The sequence below is a fragment of the Cryptosporidium bovis genome (genome assembly GCF_009768925.1).
Source record: "Cryptosporidium bovis isolate 45015 chromosome Unknown contig_22, whole genome shotgun sequence".
NCBI classification, from domain to species: domain Eukaryota; phylum Apicomplexa; class Conoidasida; order Eucoccidiorida; family Cryptosporidiidae; genus Cryptosporidium; species Cryptosporidium bovis.
This window is the reverse complement of record NW_027125041.1, coordinates 95559-112093: the sequence shown is the minus strand read 5'-3', so window position 1 is coordinate 112093 and position 16535 is coordinate 95559. Positions and strand designations below refer to the sequence as shown.

Sequence of the window (16535 nt, the reverse complement as noted above, 5' to 3'; positions counted from 1 at the left end):
CTACAAACACCGCATTTATAGTTATTTATTTCCTTCGTCTCTAGACCTTCCGACGGCTGTGCCACATACCGATCACCTCAGTACCTCGATTCCAATGCGTCATCCCTCTCCCCCCAGCTCAACTTGAAGACCAAGTAAAAGGATCCGCTCGGAGAAGTGTGAGGTAGGTAGGGATGCTGTAGTTGATCAAAATTGGTTATATCCTATTCTACTTCTCTCATAAAGACCGAATAAGATTGTGGATTGAAATGGAAGTAACAGCAATAAAGTAGTTGGAGTAAAGAATGATGAAATAAGGCAATCACGAGTAATAGTGATAATGAAAAGATAGTGTAGAATATTGGACATTCAACCGTCCCGTGCTGATGGAGGACTGTAGAAAGATGGAATTAAAGAAAAAAGAATGATATGCAAATGTAAATTGTACTTAAACTCCAAAAGAAACGTAGTATCTTTGAACTATATTTAACTCCTCCTTTCGCATTAATTCATCTCTTTATCACCACCCATCTCTTTACTTTCAGTATTACATATCCATAAACATAACTTAATTGCAAGATGACTCCAAGTCAGGATCAAAAACAACAATCCTATTATTGGGAATTTGTTGCAACAAGAAAAGTTTAATGTTTCTTGCTTGTGTGGGAAACTCCACCTCCATTTGAAGAAACTCCCATTGTCCCCGCATTGTTATCCTTTAGACCAGATCTAGAATTAGACAGGAAACTATTCCTGTGCCCTCCATGAGTAAACAAAGTTTGTTGTTGGTGGCGTGTTACGTTTTCATCCAAGTAATCTTGGCTCAGTCCTGAAATTTGCATGGGATTGCAACTTCCTTTGTTGACTCCAGAAGGAAACGAAGATCCACTCCCAGGAAATCCGCAATTATTGTGAGTTCCTGTAGTTGCTCCAACAGAGCCTAAGACCCAGTTGTTGCTGAAAGATCGGTAGGCCCTTAAGTGATGCAAATATACGTGCTTAGCGTATTCAGCGACTATCTTATCTCCAGCTTCGTCTCTGTACTCCCCACATTTAAAACATCTGAATCGTCTTGGAAAGTTAACATTGCTACACTTAAAACATGCCCAATTTCCATTTTGTCCCTTTGTTGGATTAATGTTATTAAATGGAGTGTTGCCATTGTTTGCTAGGTTTATAGATGATCCCGGTGAGTCTGTAGTACATATACCAGAGGAGTTTACTCCAATTGAGTTCTGAGTTGAGTTGTTATTGGTGCCAGAGACAGTTGCAGATTTTCCACATAGTGGATCACCGTATATTTTCAAGAAAGAGGATGGATTCTTAAACTCATCTGGATGTGCAAGCATTGTCGGAGCTGCGAAATTAGGTCCTCCAACACCAAGTGAATTCTGTCCCCAATTATTGTTTTGCATTTGTAGGGGTTGTGCCGAAGTGTCACTTTGTGATTTATTTTTGGCAGATATCGCGTCTCTATTAAACTTAGATCCTAGATTAGACAATGCAAGAGTAAGTATCTCTGAAACCTGATCAAAAACCACATTTGCCGACACATCCTGTTGCCTATTTCCATTGACAATATCCAAAATAAGTTTCTCAACAATATCGTTCGCCTTTAGGGCGTGTAAAGAAGAGTTAGTGCCGTTGTCTATAGAAGACGATGAAATAACAGGGGAATCAGATGGCATTACCTTCACCCCAGTAACCCCATTGTTAGGTATAATTATACTACCATTTGTTGCCGGAATTCCAATTTTATCCGTAACTCCACCGTTTCCACCGCCTATTGCCTTTGATACATTCCCTTTAGATCCACTTGGCTCGGTCATATCCGGTAAGAAGCTACCAGTATTAATGTTCTTATTTAACCATCTAGACGAATCGTTGCTATTGTTATTATTTTCATTACTACAAACTGGACCTATAACACTGCTTCCTCCAATTATAATTCTGTTGTCATGAGTGGAACCACTATCAAAGCAATAATCAATCAAATTGGTATATGGCATGAAACTACCCCAGGAATCTGTATTTAGTCCGTCATTGAAATAATTCAATATCGGTGCGCTGAAATCCCCATTAATTGAATTTGAATTATTACCCTTATTAATGTGGATAATCCTTCCCATTCCTGAATCACCAATGGAGTTGTTCGCGTTGCTAGTGTTGCTGCTGTTTACATTAGCCCCCGCAGTGTTTTTGATCAAACTAGTGCCAGTATTAGTCGACGTTTTCTTGTCTTGGCAAATTTGTTCAGACCTGAAATTCGAAATTGAGAATGGGTCTGATCCAGGAGAATCTGAAAGACTACATTGAGGAGAGCATTCATCCCTCCCTACAGAAGGCGTAAAGGTGTCTGAGGTTGATCTTGTAGAAGCTACAGCGCAATCAAATGCATCAGGGGAGGAAAATATATTAGACACGACTCCAACACCTGTTCCTCCACCCGGAATCAACATCTGATGATGATAATTTCTGTTATTCACTGCTATATTTGACTCTCCATTAATTGTTGTAATGACACCATTTAGGTGGTAACCATCAATATTCAAATTCTGCTTGCTATCTCCACTATTTAACAAGTTTACCGATGACGTCTCATTCTTTCCATTAAATATATTTTGTACGCAACTTTCGTTTCCAGACGATCCCAAGGTGTATGAAGTACCACTACTACTACTTCTACCACTTCCATTATTGTCTACACCAACCCTCTTTCCAAAGAGTTGCGACCCACCAAGTCCAGCTACTTGAGGAGTCCCTAAACCAGAATTCTCTATCATATTGCTTATTTCTTCAAAGTATCCACTTTCAGTACCAAATGACGAAGTTCCCGGTGTGGATGATGAGTTTGAAGTAGAAGTAGATGGGGTAGTTGTTACAACAGAAGATGATGTGGATTGCTTTTGATCAAAATCAAGTATACACTCCATACCATTGCTCCCTCCAGAGCCATTAAATTGGGGACGGGGTTTCGGAGTATTGTACATTTCTTAATTTTGAGTAACTATCAATAAACGGAAACAACGATTATAATAATGAAATTTCTTGTTCTGTGTAATTAATCTTGTAAATGGGCAATTAAGATAAAAAAGATTCTGACTGTAATTAATAAAAGCGAAAGCCAAATTCTTAGAAAAATACTCGACCTGTCCTCTAGTTATTTTTTAGAAGCTTATTTTTACTGCTTCAAATATTAATACCAACTTTTCTTTAATATATTGTTATTTTCCTGGTTGTAAACAATGCACCAGTTTTAACCTTGAAAGTAAACAAAATTAAACAAAAAATAAAAAATAATACGAAACCAATTATATAACAGTTTACTTTTTAACTTAGTAATAAAAATAATCAACCTTTCAAATAATAGTAATAATAACTCTTTGCATTATATACAATAGGAATAGGGACTAACACATATTGTGCCTAAAGATACCCTTTTTTTATATCAAGTATAAGATCCCTAACTTTACTATATTACAATATCAACATTTGTCTTGGGTAATCTTTTTTTCCTCTGTACTGTTTGGTCTATTTTGTTCATAAAAAGATTAAAGAGAAAAAAAAACTCTGGAAAGTCCCTCGTCAATTTGGTATTCCATTGTATAATTTCTTTAATTTTAATATATAATTAAATATTTTGACTAGATTTATAAAATTATTTATTGCAGCATTTATTTTTACCCCTCTTCTATACATAATTGGTTTGTACACCCATAGTGTAATGTCCTATCTTGTTTTACTTCTAGACTAGACTCATTTACTCTTATTTTATTTTGGCTTGTCTTTTATTCACTTTACTTACCCTCCTCCCCTCATTTTCATTGCCTTACTCATTAATACAATTATCATACACTGCTCCTTTTATTTAATTTGTCTCAAGACGTGTTAAATACTATTTTACCTATTAATTAAATCAATAGTAGCACAATCCCGCCTATTTTTTTGTCTCGCAAGGTATCGTATTATTTTAGCGGGTTCTAATATTGTTGTTTGTAAGTGGGGTAAGGTAAAATAGACTAATATACTAAAAAATTGCACATGAGTGTAGATATACGTGACTATAGGGATCAATAATTAATGCAGCTATTTGCAATTTAGTTTAGTAATGAAAAAAGATATTTGGGTCACAATAAAATGGGTTGCATTAATGCACTTACAAATCATGTAGTGCCTATGATATATTTTTTTTCAACATAAGTGTGATTAAACAATTATTAAACTTTTCCTAAAGTGACGACAAATTAACTAATTAGTTAGACACTACATACCATCTAGATGAATTTCAAATTCTTTAGACAGCTTAAAAATCTACTAGTGTAATTAATTTGATTGTATTCAAGAAATTAAAATTAGCAAGTTTCAAACATTGATAAAAGAAGTAAATACGATCTTAAAGTATGAATAAAAAATTTGTATATATTACGTAAAATGGTAGGGTCACAATTTTAGAAAAAAAAATATCAAAACGGGATGGAGGTACTTATAATGTCACTAAAATTTTAATTGCTTAAATAATACTATTAATCTTAGCATTAATTTGTTTACCTAAAAATCCCATCTCATATTTAGAAGCGTCCAATCCCTCTGTTTTTTTGAGATCACAAAGTTGAAATGGAGCTAAATTTCTCAATATAGAATCAAATATTTCCCTATTGTCCTCGTCATCTCGACCATTCCATATTCCGGTAACGATATCTTCAGTACAAAGCACTCCAACATTTCCCAGGCGCTCTTCAACTACATTATTATCAGTAAGTAATATTTCGTCTTCATCGTTATTTCCTTTATTTCCGGTGTCGTTTATAAATGCTCCCCTTTTATATACTAGTGTCTTAAGCAATGCATGATTTGGGAATCCATAAAATACGTATGGCTTTATTCCTCTTAATATTTTCATTGTTTCCTCGTCATGACTTAATATAATTGCAGAGAATTTCTTCAGTAATCTAAGTTTCTCCAATATTCTATATGAGTTGCTTGAACCACAATATCTACTATTTCTTACTACTATTACTATTAATCTTCCATTATCTTTTTTTGGAGTCATGTAGGGCTTTTTATCCTTGTTTTTTAATCTCCTTCTATCTAAAATACTATTCCTTGTCCTCTTTAAAATGCTTTGTAGTGTTGTCACATCAGACTTACGTAGATCTTTTTTAATCCTCCTCCTTTCTTCCCTGTACTTTAATCTTCTTTTAAAATCAGTCACTTTTCTTCTGCGCAACAAACCCTCTGCTATCTTCAACTCTTCGCCATTGTTTTTTGGTCTCAAAATATGACTGGAATCCATTGTTTGTAAGTGTTATTGTTTCTTTAAAGTAAATACAAACTCCCAGAGAAATATAATATTACACCCTCTATTCTCTCTTCAAATCAAACTATTGTTTATATTTTTTCTTTTCAGTTTCACCGCTAATCAATTTTATGCATAATTTGACCATTGGAATACCGTAAAATGGCGCCACTACAAAACACAATATACCGGTCAAATTAGACCATGAGTACCTGCCTTTTATTTCATTATAAATTATTTTGTAAAAATAAAATCAAAGTCTTGATTATTTCGTAATGTATGGTTTACCCCTGCATTTTGCGCCTATTAAACGTTTTTATCCTAAAATAAAGTTTAGAGCCGGTAAAGAATACTAAAAGTGTCAACGGTTGACCAGTGAGTTGGAAATATCAGAGCATTCATAAACACAGTTTAAACGCTTTTTCACTGGAGAATAGCTTAAAAATAGGGAATAATACCATATAAAAGAGCGATTTGTGAGTTATAAGTGACTGTAAATTGGCAAATGGACCAAAAAAATGCGGATAAAAAACAAAATATGCGAAAACATAATGAAAAAAAAGCAAAAAATGATGATTTAAATAAAGAGTTTAAGGCCACATATAGTCATCTTCTTCAAATTTCTAGTAAAAAAAACAATAAACCCCCAGATAGTAAGGAAGTGCTAGAAACAGTAGAAAAACTATGGAATTTAATTAAAGCTAAATTCTTACAAGTTTGTAGAAAACCTGTTTATTCTAGAGGAATACAATCACTACTTAAATGGGGTTCGGATAAGTATAAGGTTGCCATATTTGAAAAGATGAAAAACTATCTTATTGAGCTATCAATAGATAGTCATTCAAGTAAAATAGTAGAAAAAATGTATAACTACGGCAATTCTGACACAAGAAAAAAAATTAGAGACGAGTTATTAGATAAATTTGAACAACTCGGGTTCACTAAATATGGCTCTAGGGTATTTGGATATATATTTAGCGATAAAAGAAACCAAAGTGATTCAATAGAATCAATGAATAATGCGATATTACACAAAGTATTAAGTACAAAATTAGCGGATTTTTATGGAATGGATAACTTGAATAAGGTTAAATATAGCTCATTTATTGATTTTTTTACGAATATTAATGAGGAAAATGCAAAAAAAAGCATATTGGATAACTCTGTTAATATTATACAAAAGTTTGTTGATGGTGAGTTATTGGATAGGCAATTCGTTCATTTACTAATTTGGAACTACATTAAATGTTGCATTTGTTATTATAACGATGGTAATGTTAACCTTTTAAAAAAGGATTCAAACACAGTTAAAGGCGAAAAATTGCAATTTATTTCATTAGACCATATTACAGATGAGGGGAAGTCATCTTTAATATCACTTTTAGAACAAATTATAGAAGGTTCCTATTCACTATTAAGCACAAAAGAAGGAGTGGATTCGCTAATAGTGTTGTTAGGTCTGTCAAAAGCTCAACAAAGAAAAAAAATACTAAAGAATATTAAAAAAGATGTTTACGAACTTTCAACTAATCCCGTTGATTATTCTCTTATATTAAGACTATTGTCAACAACTGACGATACTAAAATACTAGGTGAGGTTATCATAAATTCGTTTATTAAAGACGGTTGTGTTGATGATAAATTACTTGCAAATATAAATTCCATTAAATTATTGTCATATCTTTTAGTTTCGCGAGCTTCATCAAGATGTTTTAATCAGTATGATCTTTGGGTATTAAATCTTAAATCTTTCACGTCTTTGAAATCAGAAGAAACGAGGAAGAATGAACTGAATAGGACGCTTATTCCAGCTTTATGCAATACTATTTTTGGTATTAGTAAACAAGATCAAACAACAGAGACAATTATTGAAATGCTTATAAAGAATCAAAATGGCAAAGAGTTATTTTTATTACTACTACAGTATATAATTCAAAAAATTAGGGGTGATGAATCCAATATCAGTAGTGAATATTATAATTATATTTCAGAACTAATAAACAGTATATCAAGTACTATAAGTAATAATGGTGAAATACTGAAGGATGTAATAGCCCATAGAACATTAGTTTCCATTCTTAAAATAGCAAATGAAGGGGAATCAAACATTTCATGTATGTTTGATCTTTTCAGAAACACTTTGATTCAAGTGTTTGAGAGTGACTTAAGAGAAATGCTCAAATCGAGGGCAGTGTTTGTTATTGTTGAAATGATAGGTCAGATACATGAGAAAAATGACTTTAAATCATGTACAACATGGAGAGTGAGAATTAAAGAATTAATAAAAGGCGAAATTCAAAGCTGTATTTGTGAATTAAAGGAAGAGGGAAACAGTACTACCGGAATAGAACTGTTGGCCAAATATGCAGACATAGAAGTTTCTCCCAATTGTCCTGAAAATAACAAGAATAATTCACTTGAGCCAACTACATTTTGCAACAAAAAACAAATAAATAAAAGACAAAAATCAGAAGCTGTTATAAACGAAGGAACGAGGCAAACTAAGAAAATGCGCTTGAAAACATGTAAACAAGTATAAATGTTGTTTCAATCCTTGCAATGATTTTAATAAGCATCTTATTCTTCTTCAATTAGAACCATTTTGTTTAATAAATATTAATAAATTGTGCATAGCTAAACTTTTAATATATTCTAATAATATGTATAATCTGCAATTATTAACTTATTTAATAAATTGCATAGTGAAAAATATACTTTAGAAATAATGTAATCCACATTATTCAAAGTAATTATCGTTTGTATAAGCTCCGAAATATTTATTCACGAAAGACTTAGAATTAGAGCCAATAAGGTCATCTGGAACATTTGAATCCTCAAATACTTCCTCATCTGTATAGTCACTATTAGAGAGAAACATGTTTGAGCTGTCCTGACTTGTATCTGGAGTTTTAATAGATATTTCAGTAGATGTTAACGCATTGTTGTTGTCTGAAATCAAATTGTCGATATTTGTTTTATCCTCTGTGTCTTGAGATAGAGTATCCTCATTATTCTGTGCATCAGAATCTTCCAATACGTCCAAAACCGGTGCATTGACTAATTGTGGAACTTTAGAAACAATTTGGAGTAAATCCTCATTGGTGTATGAAGGTCTGTAAATATTTTTCCAATTGTTTGATGAGAGGGACAAATCCCATGGACAAATAGATTTCACCCAATTATACGAGCTAGCAATAGATCCTCTGACTGGATCTCTTCTAGTATACCAAACTATCTGACAATTATTTATTTTGTTCATTTTTGTATTCGTGTCACCTCTATCTCTTTCTAACAATGCACGAAAACTTTTTATTACGCCTCCGTGACAAACTATTATTACTCGTAATCCTCCACAATTTTGACTTAAATTGTCTAAAACCTTCTCTGTTCTCAAACACAAATTTGCCAGGGATTCCCCTCCGGATGGTTGCCAATAAAAGGCGTTTCTTTGCTTTCTCGCCATTTCATCTGGATGTAGTAACGCCCTCTCTTGATGTGTTTTATTTGCCAAAACTCCTCTATCCCTTTCCCTTAAATATATATCTGTATTCCAAAGAGCATTCGGTAGTCCAAGCATAGCCGCCGTTTCCATTGCTCTTATATATTCCGATGTGAAACACTTATCAAACGTGAATCCTATATTGTTTTTTATATATTCTCCTGCGATTTTAGCTTGAGCTCTCCCTCTATCTGTAAGTCTGTAAAGACTGTTATGTCTGCGACGAAACTCGCCTGTCCACTGATGAAACTCTCCTTGTCTTGCTAATCTCTGTGCTAAGTTGCCCTCACTCTGACCATGACGCACCAAAACAAGGTCTACCGGCATATTCTTGTACATTTTGTTTGCGTTCACTGATTATACAGTTCTAAAATGGAAATAATAGTAAAACAAACAATAGTTATATATTTGATCGAGTGATGATTTTATATTTTACTAAATAACTCATCTAATAATATAGTAGGATTTCACATGCATACATAACCAATTATTTTTATTTACCTCGTATGTTCACGTTTATTATCTGAATAAAACCACTTTTATCTATATATTCATATATTTTGTCATTTTTTACGCAATTATTTCAATATACATTTATAATAGCGCGCCTGTTTAAATATAAAAAAATTATAATTGTCCGCCAGTAGACTAGCACAATTTTACACAAAAAATTATGAGCCGGTATGCAGCATTATTTTAACGAGTTACCTCCATCCCCCTCACCACATTTTTCAGACTCAGTTTAAGACTAGCAACTGTACCTGGAGCTGCTTGAGACTTTTCAAAGTTCACATTATTAAACTTTTTATTGATAAAAGTGACATTTTTATTCGTTAAATAACCCATTTTTTTGTAATTTAAAAAAGACGATCTTTGCTTATTTGTTGTACCTTTATTCATTGAAGTCAAAAATGGTGAATCCAATAAGGCCGGAACGCATCCCTATGTCAAATTGTAATGAAAATTTGAAGTTAAATTTTTTGACGTTTGGTGAAACTTATGATGAATCTGCAAATAGTGATTGTCTATTGATTTGCCTCCAAGGATCTGATGCAATACTAAACCCAAAGAATTACTTTGATTCTCTAAACAAGAATCTAAACGGAATATTATATAACATATTGGATGATGCCAAAAAAAATTCAACATTGAAAAAAGAGAACAGTTTCATTTCCTTTGACATTCCACCTAACTCCGTTGTGGCAAATTCTCATTTAAGAAAAATCGCATTGTTTTCAACGGGGGACAAGAACAGTAGTACGCCTGTGTTTTTAGATAAAATATGTACACATTTGGCTAATATAAACAAACAAAATAAGGGTAGAATAAGCAGTTACACTATATTGGTTTGCTTAGATGAAGTATCCGCTTCTGATATTATGCTGTTTTGTACACAATTTCCTTTTGTTACAGTGGAGGAAACAAGATTTAAGGGAGTTTGTTCTGAAGGTGATAACAGTGCTGATAAGCGAGTTGAAAAAATTAGCATCGTACTTAAGCACGAAAACGTCAAAACTGAATGTGAAAGTCTCATTATCAATGCGATTTCAACCTCGAAAGGTCTTTTGTTTGCAAGGGATTTAACCTCTGCACCTTCAAATTACTGCAATCCGGTAAATATGGCAGCTGAGGTTGTTAAAATGGCTAAAAGTGTCGGATTAGAGACTAAGATTCTACAGCAAAGTGAATGCGAAAAACTCGGAATGGGGGCCTATTTGGCAGTTGCTCAGGGAAGCAAGTCCCCCCCTCAATTTGTTCACTTGACATATAAACCGAATGGCGAGATTAAAAGAAGAATAGCCTTTGTAGGAAAAGGAATAACAATGGATACTGGAGGTTATAACATTAAGCACTGTATGATACACTACATGAAAGGTGATATGGGAGGGGCAGCCGCTGTATTTGGTGCTGCTTATGCTACTGGACTTTTAAAACCAAGTAATGTTGAAGTTCAATTTATATCTGCAATTTGTGACAATCTTGTTTCTGCAGAAGCATATCTCCCAGGTTGTATTGTTACGGCATCTAATGGTAAAACTATTGAAGTTGGAAATACTGATGCAGAGGGGAGACTAACGCTGGCAGATGCTCTTGTATATGCTTGTAAACTCAATGTTGATACAGTTGTTGATCTTGCAACGTTGACTGGATTCAACTCTAAGTTGTTTGAGGGATTGTATGCATCTGTACTCGTAAACAACGACAGTTTGTTTGATACCATTCAAAAGTGTGGTAAAGCTGTTTGTGAAAGATTTTGGCAACTTCCGCTTGATCAGGATTATAAAGAATATATCACTTCCAAAATCGCTGATTTAAATAATACTTCTGAAGGAAAAGCTCCAGTGTCAACATCTGCCTTGTTTCTTTATGAGTTTGTTAGTAAAGGCGTCGACTATGCTCACATTGATATTGCTGGTTGCTCCGGAACTGACACCTTTGGAAATGGATTTGGTGTTAAAACTATTGTTTCTTTAATAGTGGAATTCTCAAAGTGATTTTTAATAACCAAATAGTTTATTCGTTTTTCCTCATAAACAAAATAGGATGCAACAACTCTAACTTTGCTTCCTGAGTTACCTTTTTTTTGTAAATTCTAATGTTTTGTATGATTAACCTTATTTCATTATGCTTGCGTTATTGTCTCCAGATGTTATAATCATCGATCACGTGTTGCACTTCTGCATGCCAGATCCTTGCCGCTGTACTCCTGTATAATTGTTGGAAGAGGTAAACTGATCACCCGCCTAAATAATCTGTTTACAATGTATATGGAGTTAGAGTACCATTTGGTAAATTATCAACAAGAATAAATATAAAAGTAAACATTTTAGGGAGACAAAAAGTATATGTATAATAACAAATTAAATAAAATTTTTTTTTGATACAAAAAAATAGAGACAACAGTCACTTGGATTGATCCTCCCGGTTCTAAATCTTCGATGAGGAATGCCATTGCCGTAACGACAATTTTTATTGTTATTATTGAAGATATCTTGGCAATACCGTTAATCATTATACCTTGTTACACCAACGGTCTGAGGAGTGAAAGTAGAACTTTTAAATGTGAGGGGGATCGTATAATTTTCTCTTGTTTAGCTTTTTATTTGCATTTATTCTCTAATCGAGACGAATTTATCATACTTATCTCTAAATTCCGATTTCAGTTCTTCTTTGTCTTTTTCACATCAACTTGAATTATATGTCTTTGCCAGTTATATATGTTCAGTCTTAATCAACCAATGTTTTGACTATTATTTGTAAATTGTCGAGTATAGTGATTCCTTATCTCGGACGTAAGTTGGATTACGGTCATTTTGTTGACGTTGAAAAAGAAATGTTCGATTTGTATCTTTTCAAACTCACCGATTTAGTTTTATTTGATTTAATTAAGTTATATTTTATCCAGAAGACAATTCGCAGTGATTTTGTTCAATGCTCCAAATTTTGAGAAGGTAAAGAAACCTCAAAGTTAGGATGTCAGAGAGCATAATTATTGAATCTTTTAATATTGAAAGTTTCGAGCCCTTCATTTCACTCCAATCAACGGATATTGATTTAACGTTGATATTGAGTATTTTCGAGATAATTACGATCTCTATATCAAACGCCCATCCTTTAATGTGAAGAGAAGGAAATATACATTTAGCATATTTTCTGGGAAATAATTTAAACCCACATTGTGTATCTTTTATATCAGAGCTTACTATTGACAATATGATTAAGTGGAACACTCTATTTAATATTGTTCTATACCATTTTCTATCTATCTTAACATTTTCACTCATAGAATCACAACTTCTAGACCCAAATACAATGCATTTTTCTTTGTTATTTAAATATGCACTTTCTAATTTCGAAAAACAATCTATTTTTGTAGCTCCATCAGCATCTGCCATCAATATTAAATTACCTGAAGATGATAACACTCCTAATTTAACAGCATTACCTTTTCCATGATTATACGAACAAGATAATAATAATAACCTTCCATTAATATCATTATTCAGAGTATTGCATTTATTCAACCAAAACTCCTTGCAAACTAATAATGTGTTGTCTTTACTTCCATCATCAACTACAATAATCTCGTATTTAAAATTAGTGTCTTGTTCACTTCTGATTTCCATGTAATCTATTATTGAGTCCAAAGTGTCTAATATCCTTTCTTCTTCATTAAAGGCTGGGATTACGACTGATAGGTAAATACTACCATTCTTTTGAATATTGAATTTAACGTCACTCCATGAAATATCTCCATTACTACTTGAAAAAAAAACCCTAACTTCGTCATTTAAACACTTATTGTACATGGATGTTGTTATCACTTTATAAAACAACCATATGAATATAATTAAAATAATAGATATAATGATGCATATTAATAAAACTGATAACATTTTACATTAAATTTTGATCATTATAATATAGTGAGGTGTAAACCAAATAAATTTGAATAAAGTTCAATATTATACTTCTAATTATAATATAGTGTTCTTTATATCGACATCAATCATATCAATACCAAATACAGTCAATTACTTGAGTTACACAAAAAATCAAAAAAAAATCGCACTTAATAGATTCATGTATATCAATATTTCATCTATTTGCCTTATTCTCTTACCACTTAGTTTTCAACAGTAAGTCCTCAAATGAAAAAAGGATACAGTTGACTATTTCATAATTTTAATTCAAACCTTCCAGCAAAATATTAAACTTAATTCTCCGGCTTTAGTTCACTTAATTGCAGCGAACTAAGTAATTGTTGCATATATTTATTTAAAACGTTTACTCTTGTGAATTGCACCAACTTCAAACCAAAACTCTAAATCCTAAATCCAAAAAATAAAAACTAGAGCAAAAACAGTCACTAAGAAACTAATCTGGAGTCAATTTAATATTTAACCACCAAATATTATTTAATCCTTTCCTTTATTATTTTGTCCCTATTGTTTCACAAGAAAAAATTTGAATACCTAAAAATTATCAGGCGTTGTTGGCGCCACTGTTGCCTCTAAAATCAGCATGCATTTCCTATTTAATTTAAAGTTATTAACAAATAAAGGTTTGGCAGAGCGATTAAGTAAAAAACGGTACAGTTGGTGGAAAGAATAGAATAAAAAGAAGGCGAATCAGAATCGACGCGGTATTTGGTTGATTTTTTGCTTAATAAGCTTTATTTTTCAAGTGTTAGTACTGCTATCACTGATATTCAATATAAATTAATGCTAGACTTGGTTGTTATACTGGGGACACACTGAATATAACTGGTGTAAGTGTGCAAAATAGATACAGAGGTGTAACTTATAGCTATGGTGACAACATTTAAGTTGTTCTTAATGGTGACAATATTATTATTTACTATTGAGAGTTCTCGTGGAGACCAAGGGAGGCTTCAAATCAAATGCTCAAGATCAGTATCTAGAAAGGTGAATTACAGTATAAATCAATTAATCAGGGAGGAAACTGTATTTAAAAAGTACATGAAACAAGAGTGCCCACTAAATGTAGAGTATCACATATACAATAGTCAGGAAACAAATAAAATAGTATTCCCAACAGGTGAAGTTAAATGTGGAATATGTAATGAATTACTTAACAACAACACTCACTACGATACGCATATGGATGAAATACATATGGATAACAATAATGAGACAGAGTTTATATGTTCGGAGAAATTTTGCATGTATTTTGGAGTTTGTGAGGTGAATACGAAATCAGATGCATGCAATTCACTAATAAATGGTGATAATAGTATTATAGATAATTGCAAAAAGTTAATAAAAAATTGTTTTGATTTAGAAAAAAAAGATTCAAGAATTTACGAATTGGAGATAAGTCACAAAATATGTGAAATAAATAGAATATTGACTTTAAATAAATGTCAGAATAATGGAAATACAGATAACACCAATATTATATCAAGTGTATTATTTAAAAACTTTTCAATGATCTTATTGTTTATAATAATTGTTTCTACGTTTTACATTTCATTTAAGGTTAATACGTATATTAACAAAATTAAGTAGATAAAGATATAAATACATTAGCAAAATAAAGTATTTACATTTAAATGAGAAAAAATGTGCAAATTAACCAGCCTGGCACTTTACACACAACATTTTTTGCATTTGTCACCTCTTGAGTAAAAATAAAGAAAAATGACAAAAATCAATTTATAACAGTAATTATATCATTATGAAAATAGTAAAAAAAGGTAACTTGTAATTTAAATAATTAAAACTTTTTTTTTCAATTTAAAAAATTCATAATTAAAAATAACACATGGGAAAGGAAATACATAGTTATACTAAAATTCACACACACACACAGGGGAGAAATAAAAACAATGAACTGATTGGTATAAATAAATTAACACCCTTACCACTTTAAGTTAAAGACTTAGACAGTTTTCACATAATTGAAAATATAAATTTAACACAGGAATATGTTATTATCTTCGTTTCACCTTATTTTAGTGAAATAATTCAAGGGTTAAGTATATGGAATAAGTTTAGGTTTTAAAATAAGTTATTAATAGAGACTTAACAATAACATAAGTTAAAGAGAATTATAAGTAAAAATACTTGTTTATCTCAAAAATTTGGTTTAAAGTAAGAGGCCTAAAAGATCTAAATTGACAAAAAGATATTACAGTCACTGAAAACGCAAAGGTGAAAAGCTAAAAGTGGGAACAAGATATATATATATATATATATATATATATAAATACATATATAGAATTATCACAATTCAATAGACTGGTTGGTATTGTTATGGAGTGGTTATATGGAAGCTCGAGCAATACAAATATATAAACCTGTAAACAAAAATGAGGTCAGACTGGTATATAGAATAAAAAATTCACTGGTTTCCGGTGAAAATGGGAGGCACCAAAAGTCATATTCATTCAACAAATATGGTGAGGAAAATGCATGGAATATGGCAAGAGACGCCTTCAAATATATAAATACAAACAACAAACTTCCGTTTGACTTTAGTGATCCATGGAAAATGAAACTCATAAATAAAAGGGGTAAAAAGAGTCACAACACAATTCTAGGAGGCAAAAGTGTGATTAACATAAGACCAACGGGAAATGGTAGTAACAACAGCAACAATCAACAAATTGGAGATGATGATAATAACAACAAGCTTGGCCTATCGCCACCTTCAGTAACAATAGATGATCAATTCGAGCATGACTCGTCACAATCTCCAATATCTAGAGTTCATTCTCCAGAGTATGTATATAAATATGAGAATAAATTAGGCAGAAAAAAACAGCATGGAAACATGGATAGTGGAGGTAATAATAACAAAAAAAGTAGGATTCACGCAACTCCATCAAGTTTATATATACTTGCTTTAGCAGCTGCAGAAATGATAGAAAAAGAGGATAATTTAATTAAAAAAAATATTCCAAATATTGGATTCGACAACTCTATTGAAATACCTAAACAACCACAAATAGTATTTCCAGAGACTAAAAAGGAAAATCCTTTAAATCACTCACAATATGGAAATGTAATAAATGATTCAGTTTATGGCTTCCCTTTATTATTTAATCATCAGATGAATAATCCATATATAGCAGCAGCACCATCTAATACAGCATCTCTCTTAAGTAATTTCGGAAATTATATGTTTATAGATCCATCCTCCTTTCAATATTTCGGGAGCAATACTTTTAATACTCCTAAACAACAATATATATAATTCATGCTCTTTTGTTAGATGTTAATATTGTGTTAAACA

The 16535-nt window shown here is 32.0% G+C and overlaps 8 protein-coding genes across 8 annotated transcripts; 4 read left to right on the top strand and 4 right to left on the bottom strand.

Annotated features, from left to right (window-relative positions):
- Nucleotides 1–623: 623 nt before the first annotated feature.
- FG379_001462 (uncharacterized protein) lies at nt 624–2969 on the bottom strand (the record flags this gene model as incomplete). The annotated part of the gene is made up of 1 exon (XM_067327065.1): nt 624–2969. The coding sequence occupies one exon, from the start codon at nt 2967–2969 to the stop codon at nt 624–626; it is 2346 nt and encodes a 781-aa protein (XP_067182541.1).
- Nucleotides 2970–4489: 1520 nt separating this feature from the next.
- FG379_001461 (uncharacterized protein) lies at nt 4490–5272 on the bottom strand (the record flags this gene model as incomplete). The annotated part of the gene is made up of 1 exon (XM_067327064.1): nt 4490–5272. The coding sequence occupies one exon, from the start codon at nt 5270–5272 to the stop codon at nt 4490–4492; it is 783 nt and encodes a 260-aa protein (XP_067182540.1).
- A 541-nt stretch (nt 5273–5813) lies between these two features.
- Nucleotides 5814–7814, top strand: FG379_001460 (penguin containing pumolio repeat protein; the record flags this gene model as incomplete). The annotated part of the gene is made up of 1 exon (XM_067327063.1): nt 5814–7814. One exon carries the CDS (start codon nt 5814–5816, stop codon nt 7812–7814), a length of 2001 nt encoding a protein of 666 aa, XP_067182539.1.
- A 198-nt stretch (nt 7815–8012) lies between these two features.
- On the bottom strand, nt 8013–9113 carry FG379_001459 (phosphoglycerate mutase family possible fructose bisphosphate phosphatase; the record flags this gene model as incomplete). The annotated part of the gene is made up of 1 exon (XM_067327062.1): nt 8013–9113. The coding sequence occupies one exon, from the start codon at nt 9111–9113 to the stop codon at nt 8013–8015; it is 1101 nt and encodes a 366-aa protein (XP_067182538.1).
- A 572-nt stretch (nt 9114–9685) lies between these two features.
- On the top strand, nt 9686–11269 carry FG379_001458 (leucine aminopeptidase of possible plant or bacterial origin; the record flags this gene model as incomplete). The annotated part of the gene is made up of 1 exon (XM_067327061.1): nt 9686–11269. One exon carries the CDS (start codon nt 9686–9688, stop codon nt 11267–11269), a length of 1584 nt encoding a protein of 527 aa, XP_067182537.1.
- A 903-nt stretch (nt 11270–12172) lies between these two features.
- Nucleotides 12173–13084, bottom strand: FG379_001457 (dolichyl phosphate glucosyltransferase; the record flags this gene model as incomplete). Its single annotated transcript, XM_067327060.1, has 1 exon — nt 12173–13084. The coding sequence occupies one exon, from the start codon at nt 13082–13084 to the stop codon at nt 12173–12175; it is 912 nt and encodes a 303-aa protein (XP_067182536.1).
- Nucleotides 13085–14086: 1002 nt separating this feature from the next.
- Nucleotides 14087–14806, top strand: FG379_001455 (uncharacterized protein; the record flags this gene model as incomplete). The annotated part of the gene is made up of 1 exon (XM_067327058.1): nt 14087–14806. One exon carries the CDS (start codon nt 14087–14089, stop codon nt 14804–14806), a length of 720 nt encoding a protein of 239 aa, XP_067182534.1.
- Nucleotides 14807–15566: 760 nt separating this feature from the next.
- On the top strand, nt 15567–16496 carry FG379_001454 (uncharacterized protein; the record flags this gene model as incomplete). The annotated part of the gene is made up of 1 exon (XM_067327057.1): nt 15567–16496. One exon carries the CDS (start codon nt 15567–15569, stop codon nt 16494–16496), a length of 930 nt encoding a protein of 309 aa, XP_067182533.1.
- Between the last annotated feature and the right edge of the window lie 39 nt (nt 16497–16535).